This window comes from Tarenaya hassleriana, unplaced genomic scaffold (assembly GCF_000463585.1).
Source record: "Tarenaya hassleriana unplaced genomic scaffold, ASM46358v1 Cleome5, whole genome shotgun sequence".
Taxonomy (NCBI): Eukaryota; Viridiplantae; Streptophyta; class Magnoliopsida; order Brassicales; family Cleomaceae; genus Tarenaya; species Tarenaya hassleriana.
This window is the reverse complement of record NW_010967707.1, coordinates 3,557,190-3,576,591: the sequence shown is the minus strand read 5'-3', so window position 1 is coordinate 3,576,591 and position 19,402 is coordinate 3,557,190. Positions and strand designations below refer to the sequence as shown.

General features: G+C 37.8%; 6 protein-coding genes across 8 annotated transcripts; 4 read left to right on the top strand and 2 right to left on the bottom strand.

The window, feature by feature from the left end:
- Positions 1–2: 2 nt before the first annotated feature.
- On the top strand, positions 3–2,284 carry LOC104827431 (pheophytinase, chloroplastic-like). Its single transcript, XM_010560604.1, has 7 exons — positions 3–38; positions 86–96; positions 184–499; positions 998–1,224; positions 1,317–1,508; positions 1,613–1,769; positions 1,915–2,284. The coding sequence occupies exons 1-7, from the start codon at positions 3–5 to the stop codon at positions 2,170–2,172; spliced, it is 1,197 nt and encodes a 398-aa protein (XP_010558906.1). The 3' UTR covers positions 2,173–2,284.
- Positions 2,285–2,632: 348 nt separating this feature from the next.
- LOC104826696 (structure-specific endonuclease subunit slx1-like) lies at positions 2,633–4,052 on the top strand. The gene is made up of 3 exons (XM_010559522.1): positions 2,633–2,942; positions 3,410–3,516; positions 3,688–4,052. Exons 1-3 carry the CDS (start codon positions 2,704–2,706, stop codon positions 3,879–3,881), a joined length of 540 nt encoding a protein of 179 aa, XP_010557824.1. The 5' UTR covers positions 2,633–2,703; the 3' UTR covers positions 3,882–4,052.
- Positions 4,053–5,229: 1,177 nt separating this feature from the next.
- Positions 5,230–6,923, top strand: LOC104826695 (serine/threonine-protein kinase-like protein At3g51990). The gene has a single exon (XM_010559521.2). The coding sequence runs from the start codon at positions 5,459–5,461 to the stop codon at positions 6,749–6,751; it is 1,293 nt and encodes a 430-aa protein (XP_010557823.1). The 5' UTR covers positions 5,230–5,458; the 3' UTR covers positions 6,752–6,923.
- A 1,288-nt stretch (positions 6,924–8,211) lies between these two features.
- Positions 8,212–12,271, top strand: LOC104826694 (agamous-like MADS-box protein AGL15). The gene is made up of 8 exons (XM_010559520.1): positions 8,212–8,691; positions 9,340–9,415; positions 9,580–9,641; positions 9,729–9,828; positions 9,922–9,963; positions 10,208–10,249; positions 10,366–10,538; positions 10,705–12,271. Exons 1-8 carry the CDS (start codon positions 8,510–8,512, stop codon positions 10,829–10,831), a joined length of 804 nt encoding a protein of 267 aa, XP_010557822.1. The 5' UTR covers positions 8,212–8,509; the 3' UTR covers positions 10,832–12,271.
- Positions 11,114–12,540, bottom strand: LOC104827430 (protein BPS1, chloroplastic-like). The gene is made up of 2 exons (XM_010560603.2): positions 12,358–12,540; positions 11,114–12,268 (listed from the first exon to the last, which is right to left on the bottom strand). Exons 1-2 carry the CDS (start codon positions 12,531–12,533, stop codon positions 11,278–11,280), a joined length of 1,167 nt encoding a protein of 388 aa, XP_010558905.2. The 5' UTR covers positions 12,534–12,540; the 3' UTR covers positions 11,114–11,277.
- Positions 12,541–13,063: 523 nt separating this feature from the next.
- On the bottom strand, positions 13,064–17,693 carry LOC104826693 (protein ZINC INDUCED FACILITATOR-LIKE 1-like). 3 transcript variants are annotated; one of them, XM_010559517.2, is made up of 18 exons: positions 17,467–17,693; positions 17,089–17,283; positions 16,632–16,672; positions 16,352–16,412; positions 16,177–16,279; positions 15,970–16,072; positions 15,848–15,901; positions 15,702–15,764; positions 15,526–15,575; positions 15,311–15,386; positions 14,953–15,138; positions 14,776–14,863; positions 14,541–14,626; positions 14,345–14,452; positions 14,134–14,178; positions 13,916–14,004; positions 13,787–13,830; positions 13,064–13,441 (listed from the first exon to the last, which is right to left on the bottom strand). In XM_010559517.2, exons 2-18 carry the CDS (start codon positions 17,231–17,233, stop codon positions 13,353–13,355), a joined length of 1,431 nt encoding a protein of 476 aa, XP_010557819.1. In that variant the 5' UTR covers positions 17,234–17,283; positions 17,467–17,693; the 3' UTR covers positions 13,064–13,352. The 3 variants fall into 3 exon arrangements, with proteins under 3 accessions (XP_010557819.1, XP_010557821.1, XP_010557820.1); XM_010559519.2 differs by having other exon boundaries at positions 17,542–17,693; XM_010559518.2 differs by having other exon boundaries at positions 17,564–17,693.
- Positions 17,694–19,402: the final 1,709 nt, after the last annotated feature.

Here is a 19,402-nt window from a genome sequence, read left to right as displayed (position 1 = left end):
AAATGAAGAGAGGAATATCACGTTACTTTTGTGAGAGGGTTAATTATGTCTTTTGTTCCTTTTATTTTTTTTTCCAAAATTTTAGGGTTTTGGAGGGTAGTCCGTGAAGTCTATGTAGCAAAGTAAGGGTATTTGTGCTATATTGCCGTGCGACATGGAAGTCGCACGTGTGCCATGAAAAAGGCCTAAGCTCACAGTTCATTACGAGAAATCTGGCTGCGAAAACGTGAATTCTCCCGCAGTGTTGTTTCTTCCAGGTTTCGGCGTTGGCTCGTTTCACTACGAGAAGCAGCTCAAAGATTTAGGGAGGGAATACAGAGTATGGGCTATTGATTTTCTCGGACAAGGTCTGTCCTTGCCGAGGGAAGATCCAACTCTTGTCTCCGAGGGAAAGAAGGAAGAGTTTTGGGGATTCGGTGATGAAGCTGAGACCTGGGCAAGCCAGCTCGTTTACTCGCTAGATCTATGGAAGGATCAAGTTCGGTATTTCGTAGAAGAGGTAAAACAGTCACATTTATCTTACTTCCGAACTAGAGCTAGGGGTGGGCACTCATCGGGTATTTGGTAAACTTAGAGTATCCAAATTCGTATTTGAAACCCTCGATATCATATTTATATACCCGGATTTTCTCTCGCTGAGGTCGGGTACCTAAACTACGAGAGCCTGATAAAATGGTGAGAATTCCCACGACCACGAGTATCAGGGTACAACTTTGCCCATTTCGAAAATTCATCTAAATACAGTACATATGTATGAAATTCTAATACCAATTGAGAAAGATTCATAAAGATTTAAATTTATTCGGGTTCCCGCGATACCCGTTAATATATATCTATTAACTAGACTCGTATACATAAAAATTACTCATCCCACACTTGCATTAACCCGGGTACCCGAAAACTGGGTATCCGTTGCCGGGTATCTGTGGGTATCCGATTTTCGACTATTTATCCCCATCTATCAGAACCCGTTGAGAGTTGCTGATGTGTGTTGTAGGTTATTGGCGAACCCGTGTATATAGCAGGCAACTCACTTGGAGGGTATGTAGCTCTTTACTTTGCGGCGAGCTATCCACATTTGGTAAGGGGAGTGACATTGCTTAACGCCACTCCTTTCTGGGGTTTCCTTCCTAACCCCGAAAGGTCTCCTGTTCTATCTCGTCTCTTTCCATGGTCTGGAACATTTCCTCTGCCTTCAAGAGTGAAAATGCTCACAGAATTTCTGTAAGATCTTTTTATCCGTCAATGTTCGTTTCAGATGGGGACTGTCATTAGTTTGATGATGGTTTTACTCTCATTTCCCTGCTGGATTTCAGGTGGCAGAAGATAAGTGATCCCAAAAGCATAGCGGAAATACTCAGACAGGTTTATGCTGACCATTCTACGGATGTTGATAAAGTGTTCTCTCATATAGTTGAGATCACTCGCCATCCCGCTGCTGCTGCCTCGCTTGCTTCCATTATGTGTGCTCCTGCCGGACAGCTTTCTTTCGCCGATGCTTTATCTATGTAAGAAGAAAAGGCTCAATCCCTCCTGTCTCGTTCTTCTCTCTGCAAAATCGTTCTTGCCGTTTTTTACTGAAGAAACGCTTGTTTGATTGTTGTCTCAAAAGGTGTAAAAAAAACAAAGTTCCCATCTGTCTCATGTATGGAAGAGAAGATCCGTGGGTGAAACCGATATGGGGACTAAGGATAAAGTGGCAAATACCCAACGCTCCTTACTATGTGATCAGCCCCGCCGGTCACTGCCCTCACGACGAAGTCCCTGAGGTACGAGAATATAACTTCGAGCTTTTACTACATGAACTTTTGCTGGTTCTGCATTGTCATATGGGATGAGCACGAGACTGTTTTTCGATTTTTGGGTATTTATAGTCATCTGAAAAACTTATCCTTTGTATTGGATTTCGAGCAGGTCGTAAACTATCTGCTTCGCGGGTGGATCCAGCACCTGGAATCGGGTGGTTCTTCGTCGCTACCGCATCTGGAAGACGAAGATTCTGAATCAAGCATTGCCCGAGAACTCGAATTTCCTAGAGACGGTTCCAAGAAATCGGTGAATCTACGGTTGTACGGATCTAAGTATTCGCTATGGAGACAGGTTGGTTCGTACTTGAGATCCAATTTGAGTTTGGTGCTAAAGAAGTCTGCCCAGGACAAAAGCACATGTTAACTGTTGTCCGAAACCAACAAAGTTAGATGTAAATTATCTTGTATATTCAAAATGCCTTATTCTTCGTGTAAGTTTATATAAAGCATTGTATTATTCTTTTACCACTTTTTCACGTCAAGCGTACCATTCTGCATCTCATAATTATAACAAAAATAATAATTTTACAAAATTAAATTCAGTAGAAGAAAAAAAAAAGTGTAGAAGAGGGGATATTACAATTCTCCTAAAAATAAAATGAATCTAATTACACACAATAACTTCTCGATAGGATTTTGGTACGGGATACATATAATAAAATTATGAAAGGATCACAATTAAAAATATTAACATCTTTTAAAAAAATCGTAACTTTTTTTTGCATTTAAAATATCGTAATTAAAATGTCTAAAATGTAGAATGATATTTAACGATTATTATTTTCGGATCGTCTAACATTTCGTATATTTATGTATATTGCTCGAGTTCTTTTGTAGTGGAAAAGATCGTGTTGTTTTCCCCCCTCGACTTCCATCTCGGTGTCGGAATAATGAGATGATGAGGTCTATATCCAGAACGTTTCCGTCGGTGAAGCTCCGCAATCCCAACCCTAACCCACAAAAATTCCCCAAATCCCAGGATTTGCCGACCCAAATCTCGTCATCTTCCTCTTCGCCGAGGAGCCCAAATTCGAAATCCGCAATAAAGTCAAGATCTTGGTGTGTTTATCTGATTCTGTCTACGAACAAACCCATCAAAACTTATGTCGGCGTCACAACCGATTTCTCTCGCCGGTTCGTCATGTTTTCATGCTCTCCGATCGTTAATAACGATAGATTTCGGTAGTTTGTGAGGTTGTATGATCTGGGTTCGGATCAATTTCTGAAATTTTTCGCTACATATCCGGGGTTAGATATATGTATGTGTTGATTTGTTGATGCTGAAAGTAATTTTTCATAGAGCTTTCTTTTCTGTTTCTCTCTGTTGAAATTCCCACGTGGGCCTGAGCTCTGGATGACTGATTCCGTGGAATCAGTCCCTTGATGTCCTTAATGGAAGTTTAGGGTTTGAACAGAACATAAGTTAGTTTCGTGTTAGAACAACCTTAATCATCGAACCGAAGTTATTCTTTCATTGATGTTGAGATCTCTGAGCTCTCCAACGAGAATTGAAGAACTGGGATTTTCGCTATCGTGGTTTTGGAGGTGAAATATGGCATCATTCATAGATTGGATATCTAAAGCGAGTGTTCTTTGTGCAGATTGAAGCAGCACAATGGCGAAATCAGAGGCGGTGCAAAAGCTTCATGTGCAGGAAGACCCTGGCTTTGTGCCTGCATTGTCCATGGTTTCAATGGCCAAAGCGAAGGTGGGTTGATCGTGAAATATCGTCTTTCTTCTTCCATCAATATTAATCCCACTCGCAGTTGATCATTCTTGAACCGAAAACACAACAAATGAATGACTTCTCTTTGCATTTGGAATCTGAATATAATCATATATGCAATATGGCTATCGCTTCCATGATATTTCATTTCAGCTTCTTCCTTTGAATCAAATTGGAAGAGCATCTCAAGAAAGTTGCCTCGGAAACAGAAGAACAGGGACACGTTGGAGCAGAGCGATGATGGTTCACATGCCTTGCTACAGCACCGGAAAACAGCCCTGGATAAAGCCATGGAAGCATTACAATGGCAGCACTTAGAAATCGACTGGAAACCGATCCCAAGGTAACAGCTTCAAGCCTTCAACTAACTGAATCGGTTTACAGAACCTACATTGTGCTTAAGCGTACAAACAAAAAGTGTATATATATTCTTTACACAATACCATTCATATGTATCCTGGTTTTATCATGGAGACAGTTCTTTAACACATGAAAGCGGTCTCGGGTTTTCGTTTCTTGTTTTTCCGTATCAACTTCACAGAGAGATACGATATGACTGCACCGCATATGAGTGTTAACCTTTCGATTGTTCCATCCCTTTGAGAGATAAGTTCCACCAGCCATGTGCGCATCCCAACAGATTTGGTACCAACAGATCTCATGAACTAATCAGATCTCTCGCCCCCCTTTTACTTTGAATCATATGGGCATAATCGATCAAATTGAACATGTAAGATTACGTCCCTGGATGTTAGTGTCGAAAAAGTCCAAATCTGTTACCCGTCCGAATCCATCCGTAAAATTTACGGGTTCGGACTTAAAAGCTCGAAAAGAGGAAGAACCATTGCAGTAGAAAACGCGGTTATGAATATTATCTATTCACAATTTGAGCATATGGAGAAATATTTTTGCTTGACCATGACTTGTTAAAGGATATGTGAATCTTAACTAACTTACCACATTTAAGATAAATGGATAGAGGAGGCATGGTCGGGTCACTGCCATGGGAGGAAGATGATAATAAACGAAAGTTATGGGGTCACTTTTAAAGATAGTTGAACACTGGTCCATTCCATAGATACATGTAGTATGGACAAAACTTTCAAGCTATGATGTAATACTATCATCAATAAAAAAAAAAAAAGGAGCAATATATTGTTTAATTTAATTTGTAAAAGTTTTTCACTCCTATGATCATATAACGTGGATGGGATTTCTTGTTTCACAATAAATCTATTTTCATAATTACATTACTGTTTGTTAGTAAATTCCTCTTACCAATTTATTTTGTATAACAAAGAGAGGAGGAAGAGTATTTGTTTGTGCAAATGTTAGAAAAAAAAACAAAAATCAAATAGGTTGCAGTAAAGACAAATGACATTTTTTTTTCACTCAAAATGAGGGTATTAGGTTAAGATATTCTCAGATTCAACTTTAAAAAGCAACCCGCCATTTTTTTTTGTATATGATTAACTTTCTATGAAATTTATTTAAGTTAATTTCAAAATTATATTTTATTGATTTGAAAAAACAAATTTTATTTAAATTAAATAATGTATGATTTGGTTGGAATGGGTTAGCTATATATGAACGTTCTTTTAACGCCACTATATGTAAATAATAATTCAACCAGAAAAAAAAGGTCTACGCTACAAACAAAACAAAGTTGAAATAAGTCTATAAACGCATCAAATCTCATGACCCAATGACCCATGATGATTAGTGGGCACCAACCTTTCACACACGTAATAACACAGTCCTCTCCGTTGAAATCACAAAGAACGATTCGATCATCTTTTCCACCATGATTCCATCGCAAGAAGCCTCTTGATTCATATATTCTCACACCCAATTCCTAAATTTCACAGCTTTTCACGTAATTGTGTTGAATTCCCGACAGAAAAAAACCCGGGAGAATTCTCCGATGAGGTACCTCTCTTGCAAAGCAGAGACTGCCGTCGCCGTCGCCACCGCATCCGGTGGCGGGAAAAATATATCTTCCGCGAACTCCGGTGGCAAGCAAGAGAAGCCCGTGAAGATCCGACAGTTCGATTACAGCGACCTTGAAGCCGCCACCAATGGCTTCTCCGCCCAGAAGCTCCTCGGCAAAGGAAGCCATGGAAGCGTCTACAAAGCCGTCGTGAGAGGACGCAGAGTCGCCGTGAAGAAACCTTCTAAGGGTCAGGAACTGAGCCAAGAAGTCAACAACGAGATCGAGATTCTGTCCAAAATTCACAGCCCCAGGTTGGTTAATCTCCTAGGGTTTACCGATGATTCCCACGATCGTTTGATGGTGGTTGAGTTCATGAGCAATGGTACTCTCTATGATGTTCTTCATGCGAATCCTAGTTCTAGTTCTAGGGCTTTGAATTGGGGAAGAAGAATCAGAATGGCTCTGCAAGTAGCCAAGGCTGTTGAGATCCTGCATTCTCAGAAGCCACCCATTATCCATAGAGACATCAAGTCTGCGAATGTGTTGATCGATAGGAATTACAATGCGAGGTTAGGCGATTTCGGGTTGGCTCTTAGGTGTAGCGTTGATGACTATAGGCTTAGATCAACTCCTCCAGCAGGTACTATTGGCTACCTCGATCCGAATTATGTGACCCCTGATAATCTGAGTACAAAAACCGATGTTTTCAGCTTTGGGATTCTGTTGTTGGAGATCATCAGCGGAAGAAAAGCGATCGATATCGGGCATTCCCCACCTTCTATCGTGGATTGGGCGATTCCTCTTGTGAAGAAAGGCAAGATTCTCTCGATATATGATCCGAGAACCGCGCCCCCTAAGGACCCTTTGGTCAGAAAACAATTGGCTGCCATTGCTGCAAAGTGTGTGAGGTCGTGCAGGGAGAGGCGGCCCTCGATGAAGGAGATGGTGAATTGGTTAACCGGGTTGAGCAAATTGGTTCCGCTTCATTCTTGGAACATCAACAACCCATGTCTGATGGTCGAGACGATGGGAAGACCGGTTGAGTACAGAAGATCACAAGAGGGGTCTCATCGGGGAGAACATGATCCCAAAGGAACATTTAGTAGAGACGTGATGAGGGATTCTCGGAAAGTCTGTTCTGATCTAGGCATTAGGAGTAACTTGATGGAGCTAATGGCTGAAACTGAAGCCGAGTCTCAAATCTGGGAAGAAGATAGCAGTGCTCGTAGAAGAGGAAGGAATCAATCCCGTTCAGAACTGTTTACAGAGAAAGCTCTGTCTTAGTGTCTGATTCTTCCAAAAAAGCTCGGAGTTATACAAGTAAGGCCACTTTCTATTTTATCTGCGGTGTGAAAACGTTTGTACATTCTGAGATTTTTCTTGAACTGAATCAGTCATTGCTCATATTCACAAGGTGAAAAGAAGAGAAACCTGGAAATCTTTCAGTTCATCTGTAGAGTTTGTGTTGATTGTTTCAAGGGTTTTGATTGAGATTTTTAGATTCTTCGGTTGCTGAATCCAATCGATTTAGGAGAGAATTGAGAAAATGCGAGATGAGATATGAAACTTGAGGCTGAAGGAAAATGTCTAATGTTAGCTGATAGTGTTATTATGAAAAGCAACAAGTCTGGGCCTACACAGTTGTTGAATCAAATCAAGAATGGTGAGGGCAGATGATGTTTCAATGAAAATCCCTTCAAATAAAAGCTACGAATGAATTCCACCGAAGAAAAATGAATTTTAAAAACCATGTAAAAAAAAAGTAAATAATATCACTTTTTTCACCAAAAGTAACATCACTTTTATTTTCATTCTCTGCCTCTTCCCACTTTGGTTTTAAATATATAAAAAAATATAAAATTAACGAAAAAACAAAAAGCAAAAAAAAAAAAGTATGGGGGAAGACAGAGAGCTGGGTTCGGAAAAAGATGGTACAGAATCTATGTCTCTCCCCTTTGGTGAAAGAATTATATTTTTGTATACATTCGGCTTCTAGGCGATCAAGAACACGAAAACATCTTGCTTATTTCTTTGGTTAAAGAATTAATATTATTTATTTTTATTACAACTAGGACGTAGTTTCCGGGCCTTTTGGCCCAGTAGGCCCAGGTCCAGGTGGTTGGGCGTTCTTATGTTTGTCCATGTTTGGACTGATGAGACCATGCATGCTCATTTACCATCGCCCAGTTCTTGGGCCTCGGATATGGGCTGGTTCCAACAGAGAAAATTGGAAGGAAAATAAATTAAATATAATTTTAAAGCATATGATGCTTGCAGATAATTGCCAAATAGTTTTTTTTTCCTTCACAAATTTCATAAGAAATAGATAATGTCGGCTAGTGAGAGTGAATACTAGAATTTCGCTAGGTATTAAAAATAATAAAATATTCAAATTTAGAAATTTCCTAAAGTTTAAATTGAATCAATATTGGATAAATATTCTCCATAGAAGACCAATATTTTACTTATCAAATACAAATGTATTTAATGCAGAGGAAAATATTCAAATCACAAACCGAATATACCACGGGACGAAGATCAAATTTGAATATCTAGGCAAAAATCAAAGAGCATGCCAATTTTTACATTACCATAAAAATGAAAATTACGAGTTTAGGTAATTTTGAAGGAAAGAGGACCCACAAGTGGACCCCAAATAGACAGAGAAACCATCCAAATGTGGCAAAAGGGACTTCATGCAATGCAAAAAGAGCACAGAGAACAGAGCCCATGCAACACACGACACACCACTTCGCCGTTTCCTTCTCTCGTTTTTTTCCTATTTTGTTTTTCCAAATCTTTCTGAAAGAAAATGAAAAAAAAAAAATTTGGTCCAAATTTAGCAACCTTGGTCTTCCTATTATAGATTCCCACCTTTTGTATCCAAGGTCAAAAAAGGGTAAAACCCCAACTAGGGGAAGGTGAGAGAAGATAAAAAGGGGTTCAGGGGTCTGAGCAAAGCTTTTCCTGCGATTCTTTGTTTGTTTGTTTGTTTGTTTTTTCTTTGAGAAATTGGGCATTCGAATTTGCCGAAAATCGAAGATGGGTCGGGGCAAAATCGAGATAAAGAGGATCGAGAACGCGAATAACAGGCAAGTCACGTTCTCGAAGAGACGTGCTGGGTTGCTGAAGAAGGCTCATGAACTCGCCGTTCTTTGCGATGCCGAGGTTGCTGTCATCGTCTTCTCGAATTCCGGCAAGCTCTTCGAGTTCGCCAGTTCTGGGTATAACAACAATGTCCTGACTCGTGATTTCTGTTTCACTCTGGTTTTTTTTGTCTGTTTTTTTGTTGTTGTTGTGTAGTTGCATTTGTTGCTGGGTGGTTTCTAAATTTGTCCAATGTGTTGATTTGTTTATTGCAGTGGGACCTTCTTCTGGCGCTCTTTTTGTTGTTTATGCAGAAATTTCTCATGTGGGTTTAAAATAATTTGGGAATTTTGTTTCTTCCGGATAAAAAGTTTACTGTAGTTCTTCGAATGTTGGAAGTTGTTGTTCTAAGTGAGATTGTGTTGGGAATTAGTTCTTGCATGCTGGTTTAGATCATTCCATTTTTTTGAATTTATGATGAGCTCAAGAGTATTGCAGGCTCATGCCCTGTTCTCTGTTGACAAAATGTGTCCACATGAACTGTTATGTTCATCTTCTTGCATCGTTTAATGAGTTGTCTGAGATTCAATGAGCTCGTTCCCTTGTCTGATATCTGTCCATTTCCAAGATTCCACTACCCTGGAAACCGTATAGATGATTGCGTAGAGAATTGAAGCAACAAAGAGCTTACCTTTGTCATCTTCTACGTGTTCTTGCCACTTGTTTTCCATGAAACGAAGTTGACTGTTTTGAGATGTCTCACTTTCGGTTTCGATTTGTTACAGTATGAAGAAAATACTTTCGAGATACGACAAGTCCCAGAACCCTTTGGATCCTCCTCTGATTGAGTGCAAAGCCGAGGTGATGATGGAGTCTCTTGCTAGAGTTGTGTTTTGAGAGAATGCTAAGATTCTTGTTTTTGCTCATTTGATTTTAGATTCCTACATTGTGTTTCAGAACCATGACAGCTTCTTAGATTTATATGTTCATTTGATGAATCAATCCAATGTGTTTCGTGGAAGCAGGACGGTTCTGCAGAGGTTGACCATCTGAAGGATGAAATCTCCACTCTTCGGGAGAAACAATCGTACAAAACAAATCCGATTCAATCCTATTCGGTTGTTCATTTCTAAGGTTTTTCTTTCCTAAGCATTTGTCTTTTGGATTCTTCCAGACAGCTGCTGGGTAAAGGCTTGAATGGTTTGAGCTTGAAAGATCTGCAACGCCTTGAAGAGCAACTCAACGATGCGTTTTTATCTGTCCGAGGGAGAAAGGTTACCGAACGAATGCTTATTCCTTCCCCGTTGTTTCCGAGTTTCTTTACAAAAATACATTTGATTTGCCTGACAAAAGTTACGTGACTCAAGGAACAACTATTGATGGAACAAGTTGAAGAATCACGGCTGAAGGTACGACTAATATCCTAACGCTGCCTTTGGTCGTCTTTGTAATGCTGTAGAGCACATTCAAACCATGGATTCTACAAAGCCAGGACTCTTCCCTCTTTCGTGATACAGTTCTGACATGATCCTTTTAAAATGCCAGATGTTTTTACTGCTCTGAGATATAAAGATTCTTTCACTTGTTGCTAATGAAGAGGAACCCGAAACCTCCAATTTTCTTCACCTTATGCATAGAATTGCTTTTTTGCAGGAACAACGAGCAGTGCTGGAAAACGAAACCTTGCGTAGACAGGTTACGTAAAAACCATTCTTACATCTAATTTTCCTGCCTGAATTCGAGCTATCAGCCCAAGACATGAATTCTTTTTTCTTTTCCTTTACTGACTTAACTCCTGTCTTTCGAAACAGGTAGAAGAACTCCAAGGCATTCTCCCCTCGGCTAACCATCACTACATGCCTTCGTCCTACATCGAGTGCCGCCATCCCATAGAAATCAAAAACTCTCAAATAAAGCACACCGGCTTGGACGGGTTTGATTGCATGGCGCTTAAGGCAGATTCAGACACCACCTTGCAACTAGGGTTATTGTTCTAACACCCTCTTTCATTGTTCTGTCCCGTTAGAGTTTAGAAACCCATTTCATCTCGTGTAGAACTCTTTTAGCAGTATTTGGAATGTGAATGTATACACTATACGTTGCTCCAAAAATGGATACATGTAATCTATATGTATCGGTGTTTCGCACAGGTTGCCGGGAGAAGCAGAGGAGCGGAAAAGGAAGGAACCGAAGAGAGGGAGCCCTTCCCCTTCGGGCGGCTCGATGGCTAAAAGCACAGCCAGGACATGTATACAGAGGATTAGTCTAGTTCAGTGATATTTACTTCATGAAGGTGCAAAATGGATAGAGAAAGGTGAAAGAGAGGGAGTGGTTGCTTGGGTAGGAAGTATTCAATCAATTTCAGGGAGAGATGGAGGAGGGTGACAAGAAGATTCTGTTTGTATGGTATCATTTATGGATGATATGAGATTTTAAGGGGAAAAATCAGCATCACCATTCACATCATTGTTTTGAAGGGAATGTTGGGATTCCATATGGTGGGTTGGATTAATTTGGAGAGTTACCAGATTAATTATTACAATTTAAAAAACGGAAATCTCTGAAAGTTACCGCTGTCATAATGAAAGATTCACGAACACTGTGATATACAAAATTACACTCTTCTGTACACCGATACATATATATATATATATAAGAAATATAAACAAGAAACCCTAATTTTTCATGTTTTTTGGGTGTGATTATGTACACTGCCTGGGATTTCAGGCCATTCTTATTGTACCCAGCAACTGATTTCTTCCGGCGAGTATCCTCGAAAAGATTTCATCCACAACTTGCCCTATTTCTTCGGTCCCTCTCTCCATCTCCTTCACTTTCCTTTTCAATCTCTCTGCAACTTCATCCCCCGACAGCATCCTGTTCCTGTCCGTGATCTCCGCGTTCAAATCTCTCACCTCCTCAATCGCGAATCTCTCCTCGAAGACATCAAGATTCAGATTTCTCAGCAAAGATCCCAAGAACCCAGATGCCAGATTCTTGATTTCCGTGTAAGGTTTCGAGTTCATTACCAGCGCAGACAAAACGACTCCAGCAACCCAGCATCCGATGTTCCTCAGCTCAACCAGGGCCTCATGGATCACAATCTCTTTCCCAGACACGATTCTTCTCGAATCCGATCCGGGTCTGGTCCCACTGTTTCTGAAATTCACATCTGGGATCTTCACTTGAATCGGTTTAAGAGATTCCAACGAGTTCTTGGACGAGTAGAGAGCGTGAGAGAGTTGGAGCTTTGCTTGACCCAGATGAGAAATCGACGAATTCATCAGATTCAGAAGATCGAGCATGTTCAATGTGTAATTCAGATACTCCTCGGCTGAATTCGCCCCCCATTCGCTCATCGGATGCTCTATCTCCATCACCAGCTTCGCGAATGCTCTGTCTGTCACAATCACAAGCTCCAAACACCGTTTGATCCACGAGAAAGATAAGTCTCCCGATCTGGGTTTGGTCTTCAACAACATCTCGATCAAAAAGTTCGAAACTTTCGATCGAAAAGCAGCGAGAGAAGCCGACAACGACGCAGCATCTTCATGATATTTGTGGTGGTGAGGGAAATTCTCCAGCTTGGAACAGAATTTGTTGAACTTCTCAACCAAAAGCACCATTATGAAAGACCACACAAAACAAACTGAAACTTGCTCCCTTCTTGGTAACCCCTGTTTTTCTTGCTCTGTTTTTTTTTGTAGCAGAAACCTGCAAAAAAAAAAAGCTTTGATTTTGTTTGATGGGTTTTGTCGGAAACTGAGCAGGGAAGATGGGTTTTATAAGAGAGAGAGAAACACAAGTTGGGTTTTGTCATCGCGGATGACGATGCTTGAGCTGTACACGAAACACAAAACCACTGGCAAAGCTTCAATACAAAACACATGGTTTCTCTTCTCTCTCTGTGTTTTTCTTCCTTGCCGTCGTTTTGGTTTTTTGAATGGTCAACGCAGCGGACGTCAAAGAGATAATTCATTTATTTATTCAAAAAGCCAACTTTTTTGAGTGTTCACGTCGAACACGCCTCGGGACAAGTGTGTCTCTCACTTATCTTATCCAAGCATTTTAATTATTTAATTTATTACATAAAAAAACTTATGGGTATAATTAATTTGCTTAATTTAATACTGTGACGGTGATGGAGGATTGATTCAGAAGGGAATGTATGTTCGGCCTTTTCTTCATGTAAGTCGTGTTTTATATGTCCCACACAATGCCGTGCGAGGCCTTGGAGAGTGTAAAAAGGTTTAGCCATTCCATTTATTTGATATAAAGTCGAAAATAAAAGCAGTATATATAATTAAACGTGATAGTTTTTGTAGCAAACGGGTAAAGGCCGGACGAACAGTAAGAAATGATTCAATGAAACCGACATTGTTTCATATTATTAATGATAATATTGCCAAAATATGATTCTGCTAACATCAAGTAGAACCACAGTTATAGAAGCCATTGCAAACATATTTCTGTGACCCCGGAGGTTTCGAAATCTATACATACATATATAAACTTGTACGTAATGAAAATGGTTCGAAATCTGCAGGTGCAGTGAAATGGTTTTGAATACTTTGATTAGTTTTCCCCCCACGTCGACTGAATAATGGGACAATGAAGAACCATACAACCCGACAGAACTAAAAACTAAAAACAGTAAATAAAAAAGACCGATTGTTCATAAAGAATCTGTATTCTATGTCGGATCATAAGATGAATCTAAACAACATATGGAGCATTGATGTCAGCTTTCTTCAAGATGGAGTCCAAAGACATGGTTATCAAGATTCCACTCTGTTTCCTATTTAGCAACGGTTAAAAACGGCTTGAACGTTAAAGCCACTCCGATGGCCAAGATCGCGTTCAGGATGAAGAAAATCATTTGCATGCCTGCATCCGAACAACATCACGTTCCTTAGATCTCGAGCCGTGTCGCATAAAACTGTTTATGTTCTAAACCTACCTCGTGATGACGAGGAAAAATAACTGTGGCTTCGGGTGAGAGTTTAGAGTTGAGAAAATCGAATCTATAGAGCTTAAACCAAAGGCCATAAAATGTATTCAGGATCATTCCACAAGTGAGATTTACTCCTAGTGACTAGCAAATATGAATACCATCTGTTCCCAAACCAATTGGACTGATAATAATCCTGCGGAATTGTGTCGTATTTTTAATATGAAGGGATCGAAAACAGAATTCATATCAAGATTTTAGTATGCAAAGATGTGTCATACCCGGAAGGAAAGCAGCATCCTGACGTTTCTCAGCCCATGAAAATCTGCCATTGACATATATATAAAGCATGTTAATATAGCAACAGATAAACTATGGGAATACGAGCAGAATGTAAGATGAAGAATTACAGGGCGCCTGCCGCTGCTGGACCAATTGCTTTAGAAACTGACACCGCTGTCATGGCGAGGCCATTCGCCGCCCCTCTTTGGTGTTGTTTCTGTTGTTTCGCAAATTTTTTGGAGAAAACATGTACTAATGTCAGTTTTCCCCGAATAAAGGCGGCTAAAAGCTCAGACACGGACAGGAAGTACGGCAGATGAAAATGGCAGTTTTCAGAGTAACTTACAACAGCTTGGTTATGAAGAATGTACAAGCCGGTTGTAGCAGACACCTAGGTCAAAAGAAATGCAATCGATTAAGTCCTCAGTCAAACAAAACAGAAAATTCTCCGGTTCAAATATTTTCGATTTCTCTGGATCTTTTGTTGAAGAATTGGATCCACATTGAACATTCCGTGCAGTGTGTGTAACAGATAAGAAAAGATTTTAGGGGCTTACGCCTAAAGCACTCTTAATGATGGATGCGCAGTTTAACACAAGGCTAAGGGTGAAACCAGATAACTTGGCTATAAGTGGGTAAGTTGCGAGGATAGGTATAGCCAGAGCCTACGAACAGGAAAATAAAAACATTAGATTTTCCTGCCTACAAAATCTTAGGATATGTAATAAGAACAGCAGTATATGTTGCCGTTACCGCAGAAAAACGGATCACTTTTGTAGGTCCTAATAGCCTCCCCATGTAAGAGTATAGTGAAAGCTGAAAAACAAGGAGACCAAAACCTAGACAGCAGAACTGTAGGTAAGCACAGTTCTTGCAAATAATTTCATTGGCAAAAATTTGGTGGAGAAGAACGATAAAATAACAGAAGCAGATAAAAGCATGCAAATCTAAGAGTAAACACATGAACAATCGTGCATGTCTTGTTTACCTGAAATTGTAAGAACTGAACCCACATCCGCAGTGGAGTAGCCCAAACCTCCATACTCCCTGGGGCTGTTTGCCCACAAAGAAAATATCTGTACGAGAAACTCACAATTTAATCATACATGATTAATGAATAAAGAGGAGGGACAAGATGATGCAGATAGCTAGTGAAATTATCCACCTCGGTGTAAGACATGTCATGAAGTGCAAAAATACAAGAAATGGTGATAGCTGAGATTAGTGGCCAATTCTTTAACAGAGAACTTTCTTCGTCTCCCTCTGCTTTTCCATCATGTGTTGCCGCTTCCAGAGCTTCAGTAGATTCGTCATGTGATACATCATCAAACTTGTGATTGTGTAATGTTTCCTGGATCCCATGACAAGGGGGCCATTAATTTTTAGCAAAGTATCTTCTCAGGGTCTGGCTGAACATGTTACTACATGCTTTCATGGAGAAAAGCAAGAAATGAATAAGAAATTTGTACTTCTAAGGCAGTAAAGATATATGATCATCAGATATGGACAAGTTAACGTCTTACTGGAATCCAGAAGGAAATTAGCGTCGCCACTAAAGCAAAGAGTGATATTGCCAAGCAGGGTAAGAAGTATGGGAATCTGCATTATGATTTAATTCTTGGTGAGACTATTAATTCATAGATCCAGAAAAAGCAAAGAATTGCTGCTGAAGAACCTATTACTAATCATCATACATGTGAAGAAAAATCTGAATTATGTTACCCTAAAAATTACGTACTTGCCGAAAATTGATTCCTTGGAAAATAAACTGGGATATTTCTCCGCCGGCTGAAGCAGAAGAAGAAAATATCAGAAGCAGTAAAAGAGAGCAGCGACCAGCTAGAACAAACAAGGAGCAACATATATATTGGAACAAGATTGAAATGCTGAGGTCAAGAGTATGAGAAAAAGAACCTGCGCAAGAAAACCTCCGATGGCAGGGCCAATGATCAATGCTACTCCCCATGATGCAGTAACCTGTAGTCAAGTAAGACTCCAAGTATCAAAATATGATGATACTTTAGATGATAAAAAAAGCATAAGCTCGAGAATAAACTTACATTGGACAATGCTAACACATGATATTCATCACGAAATATTTCCATTGCAAAGGCCTGAATTGCACAATATTGAATAAGAAACTCATCTAAAGAGCTGTGAGAAGTGGTAGAGAATAAGGTACCTTTATAGGTCCAAGTACACCATTGAAACTTCCAAGGAAAAACCTTGTGATGATGGCCATCCAAAAATTTGGACTTAGGCCAAAGAGAGTATTGAATATTACCCTGTGATGAATTCAGAAGAGTATACACAATCACACCAAAAAAATACACGAGGAATTATAAAGCAATACAGATACAAGATTGTGAAGCATCTTCAGGATACTAACACTGAACCCGTTCCAAGGAGGATTATAGGTTTTCTACCGTAACGATCAGCCATCACTCCCCAGACAACAGATGTCAATATTCTGCCAACCATAAATGTGCAACCTATAACATACAACCAGGTCAAATTGCAGAAATATGGATGACAAAGATAAAGCGGTAAAAACAGAAACTCACCGACAAATCCAGCATAAAAGCCAATGTCTTCTTCCTTGTCTGTTATTTTAAAATCTTCAATCTAGAAACAGAAAAAAACATACAGAGTATACAGTCGAATTCATGAAAAGGTAAAACACTCTGGGTATGAACGTCAGTTAAGAACCATGTTTATGAAATTTTGTCCTCCACATGAAAATTTGCACATAGAGAAACTGTATCAGTGATGAATATCTGATTAAACATGGCAAAAAAATTCCATTGAGCCAAATAAAAAAAAAAGATTAGAATGCATACTCACCATAAAATAAAGGAATGGGAATAGAGAGGAGACTGGCAGAACTGAAATGAAGAAAACAAGAGAACATAAACAAGAAGTGAAATCACAGTAGAAAATGCACTCAGAATCTTGCTTTATACGCACAGAATCTTCTTCTGATGAGACAACTTAACAGTAAATCATCAGTTAAAGCCAATAATCTTCTCCACAATCTCATTAAAACTCCAACAAATTCGAGGAAATCCAATACCATGACCCATAGTTCTTCCTATTCTATTACATCAATTGAAGAAATCCGAATTCGAATCGAGTGCAGTAGTACCCTGACGAACAATAGCAATGATTCAGACACTTAAAGCACAGCCATTAAGAAACGAAATTAAGCATATACGGAAGAGACTATCCATCACAGATCATGACGAATGTGATTGTCACAAATCGGTTTCAAAAAAAACTGGGATGATTGTAGCAATTTTACCAGTGGAGAGGACGATGATCCAAATGATAAAAAGCTCCCAGAGAGGGAATCCACGGCGGGAGTGCTTCATCTGCTCAACCTTACAACCTGGGCAATTTTCATGGTAGTTCTTCTCCAACAGCGTCTCCATGTACGTTTCCGCCATCTTCACCGAACCCCAAAACCACCACAGATGTCACCTCACCGAATCTCAGGCTGATTCCAAACATACGAATCAAAAAAAAAACACCGTCATTGCACAAAACAAGACGAGAACAATGCATGGCGACAGAAAGAAAAAAAAATCAGGCTGAATCCAAACGAGCAGACACGCCAAAAATTCCGACAGTTAATACACACAAAAAAAGACGAAAGCATTGCGACGGCGAGAAATTAAACCAGAATATCGGGGGGAAAGTTCAACGAATCCAGCAACGAACGAATGTGTTCTCGAGAAAGTGAGCAGAAAATCACCCAGACAGAAAATTTGGCGTACCCTGAATCCCGACCTCTCACTCTATTTATATGCAAAATATGAAAATAGAAGAGACGAAGACGCGGAAGTGATGGGACTGCCATGAGAAGAAGGCTCCACCAGCGGTCTTTGACCTCTCCTTCACGTACTATGGCTGAAGTGATGAATCTGCTATAATTTCTTTCTTTTCTCAGTCAATTTTGTTTTGTTTTTTTTTTTCTATTTGTATTCACTATTCAGTTTGTAGTCAATTTTTTTTAAGAAGGAATCTATCACAAAAAAATTCCTAATTAAAAATGGGTCAAACCCAAAAAAACCTTCTAATTTCTTATTTACACCCAAAAAAAAATCAAATTAAAATTTATCATAAAAAATCATCAACTATTAATTTAGAAAAAAATAATTAACTATACAAATTATTTAAAACCAATATTTTATTTTAATTTTATTATAAAAACTTATCAATTATTAATTATAATAAAAAATTATCAATTATTAAAATATAAAAAATTATATTAATATTTCAGAGATTATAATTGAGTATATTTTATTGTTGTAAATATTATATTTAAAATTTTATTATATGTTATTATTTTAGAGATTATAAATTATCAATTTAAATGTTTTCAAAGATTTATATAATAATTTTGATAAAAAAAAATCATCAACTATTTAAAATTCTGAAAACGCATTCTATTTCAAATATAGAATCCTATAACCAATAAAATATAATCAATTTACAACCTCTCAAATTTTAATATATAATAAAATTTAAATATAATATTTACAATCAATAAAACATACTGAATTTTAAATATAATATTTTTATACAAATTTATTATATAAATATTGATATTTATAAATATTTATGTAAATTTTAAATATTATAATATAATAAATTTAAATACATATTATGTTTTATTGTGATTTTTAAAATTATATAATTTATATATATTTTTTATTTAATTTTTATATATTTATATAATAAATTTAAACAACATATTTTTGAGTAATGTATATAGATGATTAATTTTTTTATTAAAATTAATAGTTGATAATTTTATAACAAATTTAAAGTGAAAGATTGTCTGTAAGAAATTATATAGTTAATGATTTTTTTGTTAAAAATTAATAATTTATGTTTTTGCATGATGAATTTGAAGTAGAAAGTTTTTTTTGTATAAATAGAAAACTTCAAAAAAAAAATTTGAGTTTGTCCCATTAAAAATTTACTAAATAAATTTTCTAATTTCAAAATTACTTCTAAATTAATATCCACACACAAACGGCATAATATCTCCGTTGTATAGTATAATAGTATTGGAGGAGGAGAACAAAAAAGGAGAGCAAATTAATAAAAAAAATGTTTTTTGAAAAAATTTTGGTATAAAAGATCGGTTTATATAAACCGATTTAATCAAATTCGATTTGCTGACTTGTCAATTTTTTTATATGATATCTACGTGTCACTTGTGTATATTATAATACCATGTCATATTTCAAAACGGCAAACTAACGGAGTTTGTTTGTGGGTATTAATTTAGAAATAATTTTGAAATTAGGAAATGTATATAGTGAATTTTTATTTAGAGATTTTTTTGGTAGATTTTCAAGATTTGAGGAATTTTTATGGATTTTTCTTTTTTTTTAAAGTCATACTTAACACATATTCCCATTTGTTTTCTTCTTAATTTTAGTTATTTTTTTTTCTATTTGTATTCAGTTTTTAGTCCATTTCTTTTTACTTTTTAGTGCATACTTATACATTTTTTTGCTTTTATTTACATGGAAATAATTATATATGTCAACTTCTTAATTTTAGTCAATTTCGTTTTTTTTTCTATTTGTATTCAGTTTTCT